The sequence below is a fragment of the Saccopteryx leptura genome, chromosome 3, assembly GCF_036850995.1.
Source record: "Saccopteryx leptura isolate mSacLep1 chromosome 3, mSacLep1_pri_phased_curated, whole genome shotgun sequence".
Lineage (NCBI taxonomy): Eukaryota > Metazoa > Chordata > Mammalia > Chiroptera > Emballonuridae > Saccopteryx > Saccopteryx leptura.
The window spans coordinates 165,757,579-165,773,080 of NC_089505.1; the positions used below are offsets into that span (position 1 = coordinate 165,757,579).

General features: G+C 46.0%; 1 protein-coding gene across 3 annotated transcripts in view; it reads left to right on the forward strand.

The window, feature by feature from the left end:
* Positions 1-15,502, forward strand: part of ABCA4 (ATP binding cassette subfamily A member 4) — a 147,422-nt gene that overhangs the window by 117,497 nt on the left and 14,423 nt on the right. For all 3 annotated transcript variants that reach the window (XM_066376742.1, XM_066376744.1, XM_066376743.1), the window contains 10 exons: positions 652-684; positions 3,354-3,459; positions 3,586-3,660; positions 4,321-4,490; positions 6,759-6,936; positions 9,095-9,210; positions 10,202-10,349; positions 13,491-13,614; positions 13,999-14,128; positions 15,161-15,281. In XM_066376742.1, the coding sequence (XP_066232839.1) occupies positions 652-684; positions 3,354-3,459; positions 3,586-3,660; positions 4,321-4,490; positions 6,759-6,936; positions 9,095-9,210; positions 10,202-10,349; positions 13,491-13,614; positions 13,999-14,128; positions 15,161-15,281 (1,201 nt within the window). The remainder of the gene's footprint in view (positions 1-651; positions 685-3,353; positions 3,460-3,585; positions 3,661-4,320; positions 4,491-6,758; positions 6,937-9,094; positions 9,211-10,201; positions 10,350-13,490; positions 13,615-13,998; positions 14,129-15,160; positions 15,282-15,502) is intronic.

Genomic DNA, 15,502 nt, shown 5'->3' on the forward strand with positions numbered 1-15,502 from the left:
CTGCAGATGGTGAAGGCAGCGGCCAAGAAGGCAGTGCCAAGCCAGCAGTTAGCAAAATAAAGAACGCCCTTCAAGCCCAAAAATAAAAGCAGAGTGCACAGCATTTATTCAGCGATGAGATAAACAACAACCATCCCAAACTTTGTTCTTGGCAGCAAGTCAGCAATAAGGAATTTTGGATTTTGTGCTTAATGACAGGGATAGTTCATGGGCCTGACCTATAAGGTCTACAGTTGGCATCCCTTTGTCTTCTATTTTATAATTTTACCTCTGATTGGATGGGAGTCAGTCTCTGAATTTTGGGCTTAGAGTAGGTCCGAACTTCCCCCAGTGTGCCGGTGACTATTAGAGGCTTATTTGTGCTGGTGGAAGACGGAAGGGCTGCAGATGCTCTGACAAATGACCTGACAACAGGGCCACCCAGAAAGCCCAGCATGTGGTATTTGACTTGAAGAGCCAGCAGAGGAAAACATCAGTCCTTTCTCTTCATGTGTATTCAGGCTCAGCTCCTAGGCTAGGAGGGTTCCATGTTGCTTGGATATCAGGAAATGAAAAAGTGCCCCTAGAGACACTCCAATGAGCTTTTGGGCAAGAAAGTTAACATTACTGCCATGCTTATGGTATTCATTGGATGATTTGTTTTCATTTCAGCTTAAAGAACAAATTCTGGGTCAATGAACAGAGGTAAGAAACTATTTTTGTAAGAAATTTAAATCTCAGATTTTTCTATTTAATGCACATTAAAAAGCCACACCTCGCCTGACCAGGCAGTGGCGCAGTGGATAGAGCGTCAGACTGGGATGCAGAGGACCCGGGTTTGAGACTCTGAGGTCGCCAGCTTGAGCGCGGGCTCATCTGGTTTGAGGAAAAGCTCACCAGCTTGAACCCAAGGTCGCTGGCTCCAGCAAGGGGTTACTCAGTCTGCTGAAGGCCTGTGGTCAAGGCATGTATGAGAGAGCAATTAATGAACAACTAAGGTGTTGCGATGTGCAATGAAAAACTAATGATTGATGCTTCTCATCTCTCTCCATTCCCGTCTGTCTATCCCTGTCTATCCCTCTCTCTGACTCTCTCTCTGTCTCTGTAAAAAAAAAGAAAAAGAAAAAAGCCACACCTCAAAGCCGTAGAGATGTTCTGTTATGTTCAGGAAGTCACAACACGTCCTGAAGGACAAAGACTCCCAGGACCAGAAGATGCCCAGTGGTAGATATCCTTGAAGGACATGGCTGGAAAGTGATAGTCCCTGAAGAGTTGCTCTAGATCAGCGGTTCTCAACCTGTGGGTTGCGACCCCAGCGGGGTCGCCTAAAGCCATCGGAAAATACATAATGCATTTCAGGTATTTACATTCCGAATCATAACTGTAGCAAAATTACAGTTATGAAGTAGCCACCAAAATTATTTTTTGGTTTGGGGTCACCGCAACATGAGGAACTGTATTGCGGGGTCACGGCATTAGAAAGGTTGAGAACCACTGCTCTAGATCATTCTCACTCAAGAGAAGTTCTAAGAACTCTAAGTGTATAATAGCTTACAACACTAATGAGAGGACATGTGACCTTAGCCCTGGCACACCTTGGCCTATTCCTTTAAAGCCTTAGGAAGTCTGGCCCAGCCCACGCTCACCTTCTTCCTGAGGCACCCTGGAGACCCAAGTGGCTCCAGGTGTTTGGATGCTCTTCCAGGGATATTCAAAGAGTGAGCTGGCCTCCCAGGTTCCCTCAGGAAAGGACCTCTAGACTGCATGCAGAGCTGATGTTGATGTGATTCTGAAATCCAGCTTTTAGAATTGCTCCCTGGAGGGAAGAATGGATCCACAGCTGAAGCAGGAAGTTGGGGGCAGGGCAGTGCAATTTGATTGCCTGAGAAACAAAGTTTAGCAAATTAACTTTGTTTTGTAGAGGAGTTACCATATTCCCCTGTGTATAAGACACACCTTTTTAAAATAAATAAATAAGGTCTAAAAACTGAGTGCGTCTTATATAGTGGTTGTAGATTTTTTTACTTGCATTTCCCGCTTTTTCATGCTTGTTTTTGCGCTCATTGTTGAAGACAGTGATTCATCATCAGGCACAGATGAGGACAAGCTAATGGATGGGAGTTTTGACAGTGATGAAGAGTTGTATGAGTTTTATGATGAATAAAACTTGAGTTCAATAACTTTATGTAATACTTTTTTTTTTTTCAAATTTTGGGCCCCAAGACTGGTGGGGGCCTTTGATTCTAGGAAAACCCGGATGTGTCAGTAGCTTTGTGAGCGCTGAATGAGTGGGTTTTAAAGCCCCGTGTGTTTGTGTTTACTCGCCCACTGGGTGCAAGGCTAGAATAAAAGAAATGGCCCACCAAAAAAACCCCAAAACAAACAAATAAACAAATTTTGGGCCCCCAAATTAAGGTGCATCTTATACACAGGAGCATCTTATACGTGGGGAAATACAGTAGCTTTTATCCTGCCATTGAAAGGTTTTTAGCCAGGAGACACCCCCAGATCTGTGTTTGAGAATGATTGCTTCAGACTTCCAGAACAGTGTGGAAGATGGGTTCAGAGCTGGCAGACCCAAGGCTAGGGTCTTGGTTAAGGAGCTAGAGCCTGAGTCAGGGCAGGAGGTGGAGGTGGCTGCCTGAGGGAGGGGTGGGGTTGAGAGGCCCCGAGAGCTAGACATGGCAGGTCTGGTCCTGATTACCGAGGGGGGGGGGGGGGCAAAGAAAACCAGATAGAAGGTGACGGAAGACAATTTGACGTTGGGTGATGGGTATGCAACATAATTAAATGTCAATATAACCTGGAGATGTTTTCTCTGAACATATGTACCCTGATTTATTAGTGTCACCCCATTAAAATTAATTAAAAAAAAGAATAAGGTGAACCCAGTGCTGCCAGGAGTACCTGTGAAGAACAGAAGTGGCACAGGAGAGGAGTCACTGCTGGGATGAGGGGAGAGTCAGAGAAGACTTCAAAGAGACAGTATGATGTGACAGAGGAGTTAGAGGTGGCCTGATGCTCATTTACGAGAAGGGCTCCCCTGAGAAGCAGGCAGCCCTGCAGAGACAACCTGGACCATTGGCAGCTCTGGAAGCGATTGGACACGGCCAGAATACACCACTCAAGGGGAGGGCATGAGGAGGGATTGGAGAGGCAGGCAGAGACCAAGCTCGGAAGGGATCAGAACTCATCTGGAGGCAATGAGGAAGCATTAAAAGTTGGTTTGTAAAGTGGAGCCGTGTTCGCTAGGGCAGACAGTTTCCCCAAAAGTATACATTTCCCTACAGAAACTGAGAGAGCTCCTGGCAAGCATGAAGCCCCACAGATGTGGTTCATGGCACTGATCTGAGGACTTCTTGTTTCCTTGTCAGGTACGGAGGAATCTCCATCGGAGGAAAACTCCCGGTTGTCCCCATCACTGGGGAAACATTTGTTGGATTTTTAAGTGACCTTGGCCAGATACTGAATGTGAGCGGGGTAGGTAAACAGACTGGAGATTTGGGTAGGACTTTCAACATGCCAGTTTTTTTTTGAAAGAGAAATTATCATGACTGTGAAGAGTGAGACTAAAATCCCTCTTGCTTGGTCATTATGGTTTTCTAGGGCCATGTCACCAGAGAGGCTGCCAAAGAAATCTCTGCTTTTCTTAAACATCTAGAAACTGAAGACAACATTAAGGTATTGACCCTGCCCAGTTAGCTTAGTTGGTTAGAGCCTCGTCCTGAGACACCAAGGTTGTGGGTTCAATCCCAGTCAGGGCACATATGGGAAGCAACCAATGAGTGCCAACTAAGTGGAACAGCAGATGAATGCTTTCTCTCTCCCTCCTTCTCTCTCTCTTTCCCCCCCATTCCTCTCTCTGTCTCTCTGAAGCAGTCAGTAAGCCCTGGATGCGTGGCTCAGTTGGCTCAAGCTTCACCCTGCAATGCAGGGTTGCTGGCCCTGTCCCCAGTCAGAGCACACACTGGAACAGATCCATGTTCTGTCTCTCTCTCGCTCCCTCTCCCTTCCTCTCTCTCTAAAATCAATTTAAAAAATTAAAAGAAAATTTTATAAAAGCATTCAATAAATATTTTTAAAAAGTATTAGCCCTGCATAATCTGCCCTAGAGATAAAAAATTCATGTAAGCTGGTTACTTCATTTTTATTCCCAGCTTAATTAAATTCTATCGCATCTCCTGTTGAAATCTAGCATGGAATGTCTTCCAGCTGCCAAACATATCATCTTCCTTACATTCCTTTTCTTCTGGCTCAGTTTTTCTTTAAACAGCTGTTGTTAGCACAGGCCTCTGGTGTCCTATTTGACATGGTCTAACAAAGTCCATGTCCTCCCTCCAGGTGTGGTTTAACAATAAAGGCTGGCATGCCATGGTCAGCTTTCTCAATGTGGCGCACAATGCCATCTTACGGGCCAGCCTGCACCCGGACAGGAACCCCGAGGAGTATGGCATCACCCTCATCAGCCAGCCCCTGAATTTGACCAAGGAGCAGCTCTCAGAGATTACAATGTAAGCCACCAGGGCCTCCAGCCTCACAGCATTCTTATCACCCTTTCTTTTCATTGGAGACACAGAGGTTTTTCACCAACATAGGCAGCTGGTCTGAATGGCAAGGTTGTTTAACCAGGCAAACATGAATGTAAGGCTTCTAATGCTCTGTGTGCCAAACTGCTTGGCCATTCTTTCTCCTCATATTTAGTAAGAAAGTAAGTATATATTTGGTTCCATTCCCTTTGGCTCTTGGTAAGAAGTTGCTCTTGGAGCTTCCAAAAATTTCCCTTTTTCGGTGTATAAAGTGGCTGCCTGGAACCAGGAGGTTCAGTAAACCTTTCATCTCCGCTACAGCAGTGATCTCAGATGCTGGTCATTTCCCTCGGACAGTCGGCTGTGGATATATCTACAGGTCCTTGCCATCCTCAAGCTTAGGCTCCTACTGCACAGTTTCAGGCAATAAAAAAACACCAATTTTGTGCAATTTGTACTGTTTGTAGCTTCTATTAATGCAAACTTCTCCTGGTAAGCTGCAGGGTCCTCATTTTCCTTCCCCAGTGTACTCTGAATGCCCTGATCACTGGGCCCTCTATATGCCAAGTGTCAGTGGCTAAAAGCTGGCCCCTGGCCCCTTGGGGCCTTCCTCTGGATACCCTCGAAGGCCCTCAACTGAGAAGGAATAGTCTAGTCTGTCTTGTGTTTATTCTCACTTAGCCCTAGCAAGTCTCTTGAATTTGAAATATGAAATAGGAACCTTTTGTGATTATAAAAAAGAATATGTTCGCCTCACCAGGTGGTGGCACAGTTGGTTGGAGCATTGGACTGGGACGCAAAGGACACAGGTTTGAAACCCTGAGGTCACCGGCTTGAACATGGGCTTATCTGGTTTGAGCACAGCTCACCAGCTTGAAGCACAAGGTCGCTGGCTTGAGCAAGGGGTCAGTCTGTCTACTGTAGCCCCCCGGTCAAGGCACATATGAGAAAGCAATCAGTGAGCAACTAAGGTACCACAACGAAGAACTGATGCTTCTCATCTCTCTCCCTTCCTGTCTGTCTGTCCCTATCTGTCCCTCTCCCTGTCTCTGTCACACAAACAAAAAAGTATATGTTCATTAAATAAGGTTTACAGACTAGAGTTTTAAGAACTTACTATCTATAACCCTACACAGTTTAGGGTATGTCCTCCAACCATTTCTGCGCATTTCCCTTTCAGTCATTTGTTTTACACTTACTACATTGTGTGGATCGTGCTATTTCTACTTTTAAAAGGCCACTGACTAGCACATATGGTGCCTTTGTGGGAATTAAAGTGCTCCTTTCTCTAGGTGAGCACTGTCCCATGCAAGGGGACGGGACTTGTACATGAAGTTCAGGTTGGATTTCAGCCCATAGCTGCCCTCTTAGCCAGATGCCTTTTACGTGATCCAGAAAAGGGTGAATAGAGCCAAGTTCTGTATAATCGGCCTGTTCTCTTTTCCAACTTTCCCCCATACTATGATGTGTTTCATGTTTTAACAAGATAGTTTACTTTATTTATTTTATTTTTTTGACAGAGACAGAGAGAGTCAGAATGAGGAACAGACAGATAGGAAGGAAGAGAGATGAGAAGCATCAATTCTTCATTGTGGCATCTTAGTTGTTCATTGATTGCTTTCTAATATGTGCCTTGACCAGAGGGCTACAGCAGAGTGAGTGACCCCTTGCTCGAGCCAGCAACCTTGGGCTCAATCTGGTGAGCTTTGCTCAAACCAGATGAGCCCACGCTCAAGCTGGTGACCTTGGGGTCTTGAACCTAGGTCCTCCTTGTCTCAGTCCAATGGTCTATCCACTGTGCCACTGCCTGGTCAGGCAATAGTTTACTTCTTTTAACAAAAGAAATAAATTTCACAGACCACATGACTATCTACCTAGAAAATTCAAGAGAATCTATAGACAAATTATTAGAACTAATGAGAACATTGTTGTATATGACATTAATATAAAAATCCATTTCTATAGCCATCCATAAATAATTTGAAAATGGAATAAAGAGAACATTTATCTAGATTTCCATAATAAAATAGAACCATATTCAACATAACATGGAACAAAAAATCTAAAAACATCCACCTAACCTTGACCCAGTTTAAGACAATGGAATGAAATGACGAGTGTCAGGCCAGGGAAAGGGATTCAGGAAGCTGTTACGTAGGGTTAGGGGAGCCTCCCCAGAGCCTGACTGTTTTTCTCCCACGTCTGCTCCTCCCTCTCCACCTCTCTCACCCTGTACCTCCTGTCCTGCTGCAGGCTGACCACTTCTGTGGATGCCGTGGTTGCTATCTGCGTTATTTTCGCCATGTCCTTCGTCCCAGCCAGCTTTGTCCTTTATTTGATCCAGGAGAGAGTGAACAAAGCCAAGCACCTCCAGTTTGTCAGTGGTGTGAGCCCCACTACCTACTGGCTGACCAACTTCCTCTGGGACATCGTAAGTGGCAGGTCATGGTGCCTCTCTCACCTCCATTGTCCTAAGGGATGGGGTACTTGTGTCTGCTCTGGTTGAGGGACATGGCAGGGTGGGGCTCTCGCACTGCCAGGGCCACTGGAAGGTGCCTGTGCCAAGGGCCTCGTGTGCCTGCTATCTGCTGACCTGAGAAAGGCGCAGAACTAGGAGCCTCAAGCTAGGGAACAATATAGGGCCCTACTTACAGCTACTGAGTGGGGGTTCTGTGTGCCCTGCTTCCAGGGACCTTCTGAACACCTGGGGAGGAGGTCAGATTCCACAAGCCTCACTTTAGACAAAGACATCACTTACAAGAACCTGCACTGGCCTTGTGCATAGAACATGAAAAGAGCTAGACTCACCTGCACTGAAGAGTTGTTAATGTGCTGGGGTTTTTTCTTTACTATTTTTAAAAGATGAGGAATAGAATTTACACTTGGGGGCTGACCCATGCATGTGCCTAGCTACAAACAGAGATGTCTGAGCCTAAGAAGAGATATGTGAATAGAAGGATCAGAGTGGTGTCTGAGGGGGAGGTGACACAAGCAAAGTAGACACCCCAGTGAAGGGTTAGAAAAGAGCAGGTATGATGTTAGCAGGCTTCCTGATGCTCTAGATCAGTGGTTCTCAAACTTTTTGAAGTCAGAGCACATTTAAAATCCTACAAATAATTGTAGGTGCACTATATACAAATTTCTGAGAAATGTGTTATAATAATTAAGTCAAATATTAAAGAAAAAATATTAAGTCCAAGAGTGCTTTTATGGTAATTAAATGAAATAAATATAACAAAATTAAATTTGTTCTGACATTAAGAGACATTTTTATGTAACAGTTTTTGAGTTATGCTTTTTAGAATTCATAAAAAAGAGGGGTTAAAAATTAAAAAATGAAAAAAGTTATCTTTTTATATATATAGATACATTCTTAGTAAGATTTAGTAAATTCGGCAGGTCCTGGCACAAATGTGTTAAGTTTCTTCATTCTTGTGTTTATGAGAAACATGAGCCTGATGTGTCCTAGCAATTTCTTCAATGTTTGGGCATGTATTTGAAAGGCAAAGTCTCATTTTTCTCATCAATACATTGAAGAATTCCTCTCTTTCTACTCTTAATTGTGTTGAGTGTAGAAAACCCCCACCATATATAACATCTTAACTTTACACCAAACAAAGGATAGAAGAAACTTGCCTTCAGTCTTTCCAGGGAACATGGGGTGTAGTGTAAACAATCCAGCACCACAGCTTAACAGCCTTTTGCAACCTAATCAAGCAAGTGAGGTGGGGGTTTGGGCAGACTGTCAGCTTACAGCCAATTCCCCACACCTCTGTCCCCTCAAAACTCAACTCCCAAAACCTTGTTGGTTTTTTGGTCCCCAACAGGTGCATATTTCTCTGGAATATCATAGGGAGCACCTGGAAATCTTCTAGGGCGCACCAGTGCACCCTGGCACACACTTTGAGAACCACTGCTCTAGAGTATTAAGTCTAGCCTGGAATTCAAACTCTGGGACCTATGGTGCTGGAGCTTAGCATCCTCCTTAGCCAGTGGCAAAAAGAACATATGCCTGGGGGTCGTTACTGAATGAATGAACACATACACTGTTTCTATCATTCACTCAGCACATATATATTAAATTCTTATTTTTTATTTATATCACATTTTTTATTTTATTATTTTAAAAAAATGTTTATTGATTGATTTCAGAGAGAGAGGAAGAGAGAGAGAGAAACGTCAATTTGCTCTTCTACCCACTTATGCATTCAGTGGGTGATTCCTATACATAGTTCCCTGGCTGGGGATCAATGAAGCCAACGATGATATCTGGAGTTTTTCTGAATTCTAGAGACATACTTAGTAAAATTAATAGGAGTTTATGACCAATTAGAGAGCATGAGAGATCAGGTGGAATTTTATAATTCACTCCTTTAAAATATAGAGACTAAAGGTCCCCTGCACAAGGGGGTGTGGTGGGGTAGGAGGACTAAGGACAACTTAACATATGTTTGCTAGCCAAAAACTGTTTAGACAGAATCAGAATCCCAGACCACAGATGCTAGAGGAGCTGGCCCTGTCCTCGTTTGACAGGCAGAAAACAGAGGTCCAGCGAGGTGAAGCGTCCTGTCTCTTCTTCTCTCTTCCAGATGAATTATGCTGTGAGTGCTGCGCTGGTGGTGGGCATCTTCATCGGGTTTCAGAAGAAAGCCTACACGTCTCCAAACAATCTCCCCGCCCTGGTTGCCCTGCTCATGCTGTATGGGTGAGTTGTTTGTGCCATCAGAAGGGAAGTCAGAGAAGGTTTTTGGTGGCAGATTAGCTTCTAGCCCCCAGCACAGTCTTCTGCCTGACCAGAAACCTGTTCAGCTTGTGTTTCTGACTCTGTGCATGGAGGTGCTTCTGAGGCTCAGTCCACTCAGGGACAATGGAGACACCCTACATGGCCCGAGTCTTCTTCCAGTCAAACTGAGGCCTAACCCAAACCCAGGAATCTCACTCCCCTGCTCCTCACCCCGCTGTGATTCTGATTCATCTGTGGCCATCTCTCCATCACAGCATCTTCATCTGTACTGGCCGAGAGCTATTAGTACATAGGAGAAGACTGGCTGAAAAGTGGTTCCCGAGTCAAGGCCAGAGGATGTCACAGAGGTTAGATGCAGTGGAATTATAGAGCAAAGCTTGCAGCTTTATGTCCAGGCCTACCACATACCTCATGTGTACTGTGGGCAAGTAATATCTTCATCTAGGCCTCAGTTTTATTACCTGTAAAATGGAGATAATGATACCTGACCCTTCTGATGGGGCCAGTAGAGTCTTACCAGAGTAATGGTCTCCACTTATCTCTATTGAAGAGAGAATTCAGGAACCAGCATGACTGACACATCAGCTCCAGTAAACCATGAATATGAGCCTAAGACATCTCATCTCAGCCTTGCTCACCCAGACTAGAGTAAAAAGCATTGAAGGGTAGAGAATACTCCTATGCATTGTACAGGCTTTATGAATATGTATGTTCATGGTTACTATCTCATTTGCTCCTCAGAAAATCCCCCATAAGATGGTCAGGGAAGGCATGATTATCTCAATTCAAAGATAGGGAACAAAGTCCAAGGGATGGAGTATCTCTTTGGTCTTCCTGGGACTCTTGCCCATTTAAACATATCATCTCATGTGTGAGGAGATATTATATCTAGGGGTACAGCAGATGGAATGGAGATTGGCACTCTGTCCCACTGCACTTTGTCATTTCACAGATGGGCAATCATTCCCATGATGTACCCAGCATCCTTCCTGTTTGATGTCCCCAGCACGGCCTACGTGGCCTTGTCTTGTGCTAATCTGTTCATTGGCATCAATAGCAGTGCCATCACCTTCATCTTGGAATTATTTGAGAATAACCAGGTGAGCTTGACTTTCTTGGCTTCCTTGTTTGATTAGTAGGATACTAGAGAGTATGTGATGGTCAGGCAGAGCCATGGGTATGCTGTGCCTGGACAAGCTTAGTGCATAAGTAAATATTGCTTCTTCTTTCCCTCTCTTCCTCCTTCCTTCCTTCCTTCCTTCCTTCCTTCCTTCCTTCCTTCCTTCCTTCCTCCCTCCCTCCCTCCCTCCCTCCCTCCCTCCCTTCTTTCCTTCCTTCCTTCCTTCCTCCCTTCCTTCCTTCCTTCCTTCCTTCCTTCCTGCCTTCCTTCCTTCCTTCCTTTTTTCCTTCCTTCCTTCCTTTTTTCTTTCTTTAAACTCCTCATACATGTGTGTCCTCTAGTGTCATGGTTTTCTGAGCTCATTCTCAAGCTATAAAATACCTTCCATGATCTTAAGCTTTTAGATTTTCTTACTTTTTCAAGAAAGTTTTGTTGAGGACTTTGGGTGCTAGGTTTTCTACACACACACACACACACACACACACACACACATAGAATTCATGTTCTCAAAATTTAAAAGAAACAAAAAGAGATACAGTGAAGAGTCTCCTTCCATCTCTGTTTTGCAATCACCTAGGTCCCTCCTCCAGAAGCAACTTTTCATTTGAGTTTCTCATGTGTTCTGGAGACATATAAGCAAATACACACATATTCTTTCTCCACTTTCTTATGCAAATTGTAATAGAGTAATATATACTATTCTAGAAGAAGATTAAATCTGAGGATAGGGTTAGGAATTTACAGTGCTGAATGAGTCATTTTATGACCTGTAAATTCCGGTCATCCCATCCACAGCCCCCCAGACTTCTCTTTGCCCAGAAAGAACTGGCCAAACTGAATTCTAAACACAGTGGCCATGGCTATCGAGCTGTCTTTGCCCCACATTCCCACTCTAACCTGCTGTGTCTGAGCCCTGGGTGTAGCCATCCTGGGAACTTTCCCAGGGGTTGGAGGTTTTGCCTGTGTGCCTGTGCCTGTATCCCCAGTGGCCTGTCTAGCCTTTCCTTTCTTCATTAGGTCTTCACAGTTCAGAGGGTGGGCACCAGCCAGTACATCTCCTCTGATGTCCTGCAGCCCCTGTCCCCACTCCTGCTTCTGGGCCCTGCTGGGAAGACCCATGGCAAATCTGCACTAACCACCCAGTCTCATGGCTTCTTGACAGTAACTCTTTCCCAAACGTTATCAGACTTTCTGTGGCCAGTAATCAAGTAACAACCACCCTCCTTCTGTCCCATGACTGATAAAAAATATACCATGTCACAGTCAGACCCCAGAAGGGAGGTGATGGGAACACAGATGCCCACTCTGGTCCCCTACTCCTGCAATGGCCAAAGCATCCTGGCGGACTGAAATGCTGCTCTTCTGTCTTTGTCACAGGCTCACAGCCCACTAAGTCTTAAGAGAGTGTTACTTCAGAATAACTATGGAAAACTTAAAGCAATTCAAAACATTCTCCTTCCTGCCTGTTGTGTTCACTTAGCCAACATTTATTGAGCACACCTTCCTCCCCTGGTTGTTTTCACATAAATTATCAGACAGATGCTGCAGAAATACCCAGTAATCCCAGAGGAGGCTCCCCAGGTCCCAGGAGCTGCTGTCCCTGCTCAACTAAGCATCATGTGACAGTTGTGCCGATACAAACAAGTATGACCCACTCGAACTGCATTCCTAGAACTCCCCTTCCAGTCAGGAAACGACCTGCACACCAAGTTAGGAACTGACATAAAACTCAGTACACAACATTCTGTAGGACAGGACAGGACATCAAAGGAACAAGACAGATAAAACACTACAGATCAATGTGGGCCCCAAAGAGCTGGGCTGCAGTGGTCAGAAGAATCCTGGTGGAGGAAATTCAATTTGAGCCTGGCCTGGGATAAGTAGAATTTTATTAGCCCATTTAATGAACAATGAAGTGCCTACTATGAGCTAATCATTGTACAAGGTATTTAGGAAGGACACCATAGGATCAGGACCCAGTCCCTGGTCTCTGGGGACCACTGACTAGGGAAGAAAGAAGGCAGGTAAAAAATAATTAACCTTGGCAATTTGGAAAGTAGTACCAGAAAGGAGTGGGTATGTTACCCTGGGAATCTAGAAAGGCTTATGAGAGCAGGGGTTAGTGGAGCCAGCTTTGTAAAGAAGGGTGTTCTGCTAATAGCAACAATTAACAGAAGCTGCAAGTGCAAAGGCCCAGAGGCAAAAGAAGAGGGCGCCTTTCGGGAACAGTTGGGGCACGTGGAGGCTAGAGAGGCAGGAGGCTGTGCGCTGGGGATGGGCAGCTAAATAGGCAACAGTGGCCTCTTCAGCCTCATCTCCTTGTGTTCCCTCTGCCTTCTTGGGGGGAGGCTCTGCCTGGCACTTCAAGGCTGAGCAGCAAGCGCAATCTGATCACCTGAAAACAAGTCCCCAACTCAACACAGACGCCAGAGTCTCTGCCTCCTTTAGCGCTGGTGACATCTGCCCCCAGCCTGTAGCTATCCTGGGGGAGCTGAGAAGCAGAGCTGGGAGATGCTCTGGGGACTCTCTCCCCCTTGGTCAAAGCTGGGCTGGGACAGAGCAAATGAGAGCATCAGTCTGTGGTGACAGTGATGGCTCCCAGCTGCACCAGAGGACAGAGATCCCAAGCCACCTCCCCAGCAGATACTGTGTCTCCTGGTAACAAATGTCTTAGAGGGTTTCTGTGTCATTTCTTTTTTTTTTTATTTTTAAGATTTTGTTTATTCATTTTTGAGAGGAGAGAGAGAGAAAGAAAGAGAGAGAGAGAAGGGGGGAGGAGCAGGAAGCATCAACTCCCATATGAGCCTTGACCAGGCAAGCCCAGGGCTTCAAATGGGAGACCTCAGTGTTCCAGATCAATGCTTTATCCACTGCGCCACCACAGGTCAGGCTCTGTGTCATTTCAAAGTATGACTGCAGTGAGCTCCCCAAGAGGCACCTCCCATGCATATTTCAAACCTTTCCTACCTGCTTGACAAATCCCTCCCGTGGACAGTCGGCTGCCCCTCTGTCTGTAGTCCCTCCTCAGTCCTTCGCGGTGAGGAAGTCCGGGCCCCATCCAGCTCAGGACAGGCAAGTGGGCTGGCCCCACTCCTGACTGCCCTGCTTTTCTGTGTTTCAGACGCTGCTCAGATTCAATGCTGTGCTGAGGAAGCTGCTCATCGTCTTCCCCCACTTCTGCCTGGGCCGGGGCCTCATTGACCTGGCACTGAGCCAGGCGGTGACTGACATCTATGCCCGGTTTGGTGGGTGGCAGTTAAAGCCAGTCGAGCATGGCTCTGGTTCCTCTGAGGCTGGGAGGGCTGCAGCCTCATGGGGGGAGCTCCTATGCCAGACCTGCAGCCTGGGCTGGGGTCGGGGGGGTGGCACCTGGTCGATCTGGGTTGTCCTGTAGTCTAGAAGGGACCAGGGTACCTCTGTTTCCCTGGCTGAGGGGACACAAGAGTGGATGAGGGCGGGCTCTGCTCTTCCCTGCTCTGACTTGAAAAGCCAAGCAGAGACTTGCTTACCCCCTTACATGAAACCTGCCTGGTCTAGCTGAGCCAAGTGTTGAAAGTAGGTCTTTAGGGGCAGCTGAGGCAGCAGAGTGAACTTAATTCCTGTCTCTTTCCACTGGCCTCTGTCCCCAGGTGAGGAGAACTATGCAAATCCATTCCAATGGGACCTCATTGGGAAGAACCTGGTTGCCATGGCAGCAGAAGGAGTGGTGTACTTTCTCCTGACCATCCTCATCCAGAACCACTTCTTCCACACCCGACAGTATGTCCATGCTGCTGCCCTGAGGGTACCCACATCTGGGGACTTGGCTTTACATCCATAGAGTCATTTTTGTCCTCATGAGCCACGCGCCATGATGGTTTTTACATTCTCAAAGCCTGGCTTGCTCTGAATAACTCAAGAAGAAGAGACACATTAAAATCTGCACTAAAGAATCTATAAAGAATCTAGACTTTAAAGTATTTAAAATGCAGTGTTATTAGTTTCAATCACTAATATTTAATCCTTCACTTTATTAACAAATGTTCATTTAAAATTGGATGATAGCATCACAAGTGATAGTGGTAAAGGGGTATTCAAAGTACAGCTGCGTGCGTTCACAGAAAATAGACAAAGGAGGCTCCTTTGCTAACTACAGATGTGAAAGTCGGGACAGGGCAGGGGAGGAAGGCAGTAATATGGGGGTGATATAAAATGAGCAGAGAGGGAGGGATAGTGCCCCCTCCTGCGGTGGTGGCTGCCAACCCTGACCCAGCCCAGCCATTCTCCCGGGCTCTGGCCCCACACCCCCTCATTCTGACGCGGGGGCTCAGGCTTTCAGCAGGCAGCCCTCTGCAATCCCAGCTGCCCGTCACTGGGCTCTGCCCAGCAGACTGGATTACAAATCACTGGGCCCTCAGAACACGCTTTCCTGAATAGTGTTTTGTTTCTTATCTTTTCAGCCTCTCAGGCTGAGCCTGGTTGTGTGTACAGAGAGATTCAGAGGCCTTGTTTTAGGTTTTGCTTCAGAGGGAACTGGGTTATTAGAAACAAATCCACCACCCTACTCACAGGGTTGTAAGGATTGAATGAAATAGGAGCTGGAACCCAGTGCTGACTCTGGGCTTGAGCACTTTCCCTCTCTGCCTAATGCCTAATGCCTCTCCTATTGAGAGTCTTTTTAAGAATTGATGTCTTAAGGGATAGAAAGCCAGACTGGGGCCGAAATGAGGGAATGAAAAGAAGGTAGGGAGGAAGAGGGCAGTGCTGAGGACGCTGTACACCAGCCTAGTCCTCTCCCCCTCCCTCCTCTAGGGTGGCCGAGCGCACTAAGGAGCCCATCATGGATGAAGATGATGACGTGGCAGAAGAAAGACAAAGAATACTTAGTGGGGGAAACAAAACTGATATCTTAAGTCTAACTGAGCTAACCAAGGTAAGAAAATAGGTCAGGCATGTTAGTTCGGAGGTGCTGGTTGACCCAGAGATGGCACAGTGCTGTCATTTTGCCTTCTGTAGAACGAGCAAGGTGCCTAATCGAGCAGTTCTTTTTTCTAATTTTTTGCGGGCTTGTCATCTTTCTGTTTTACTTGTCTTCCAGGAACGTAGAATTCCAAGGCCTTTCCCCTAGTATTCTTCTTGGGTACTGACACAGGG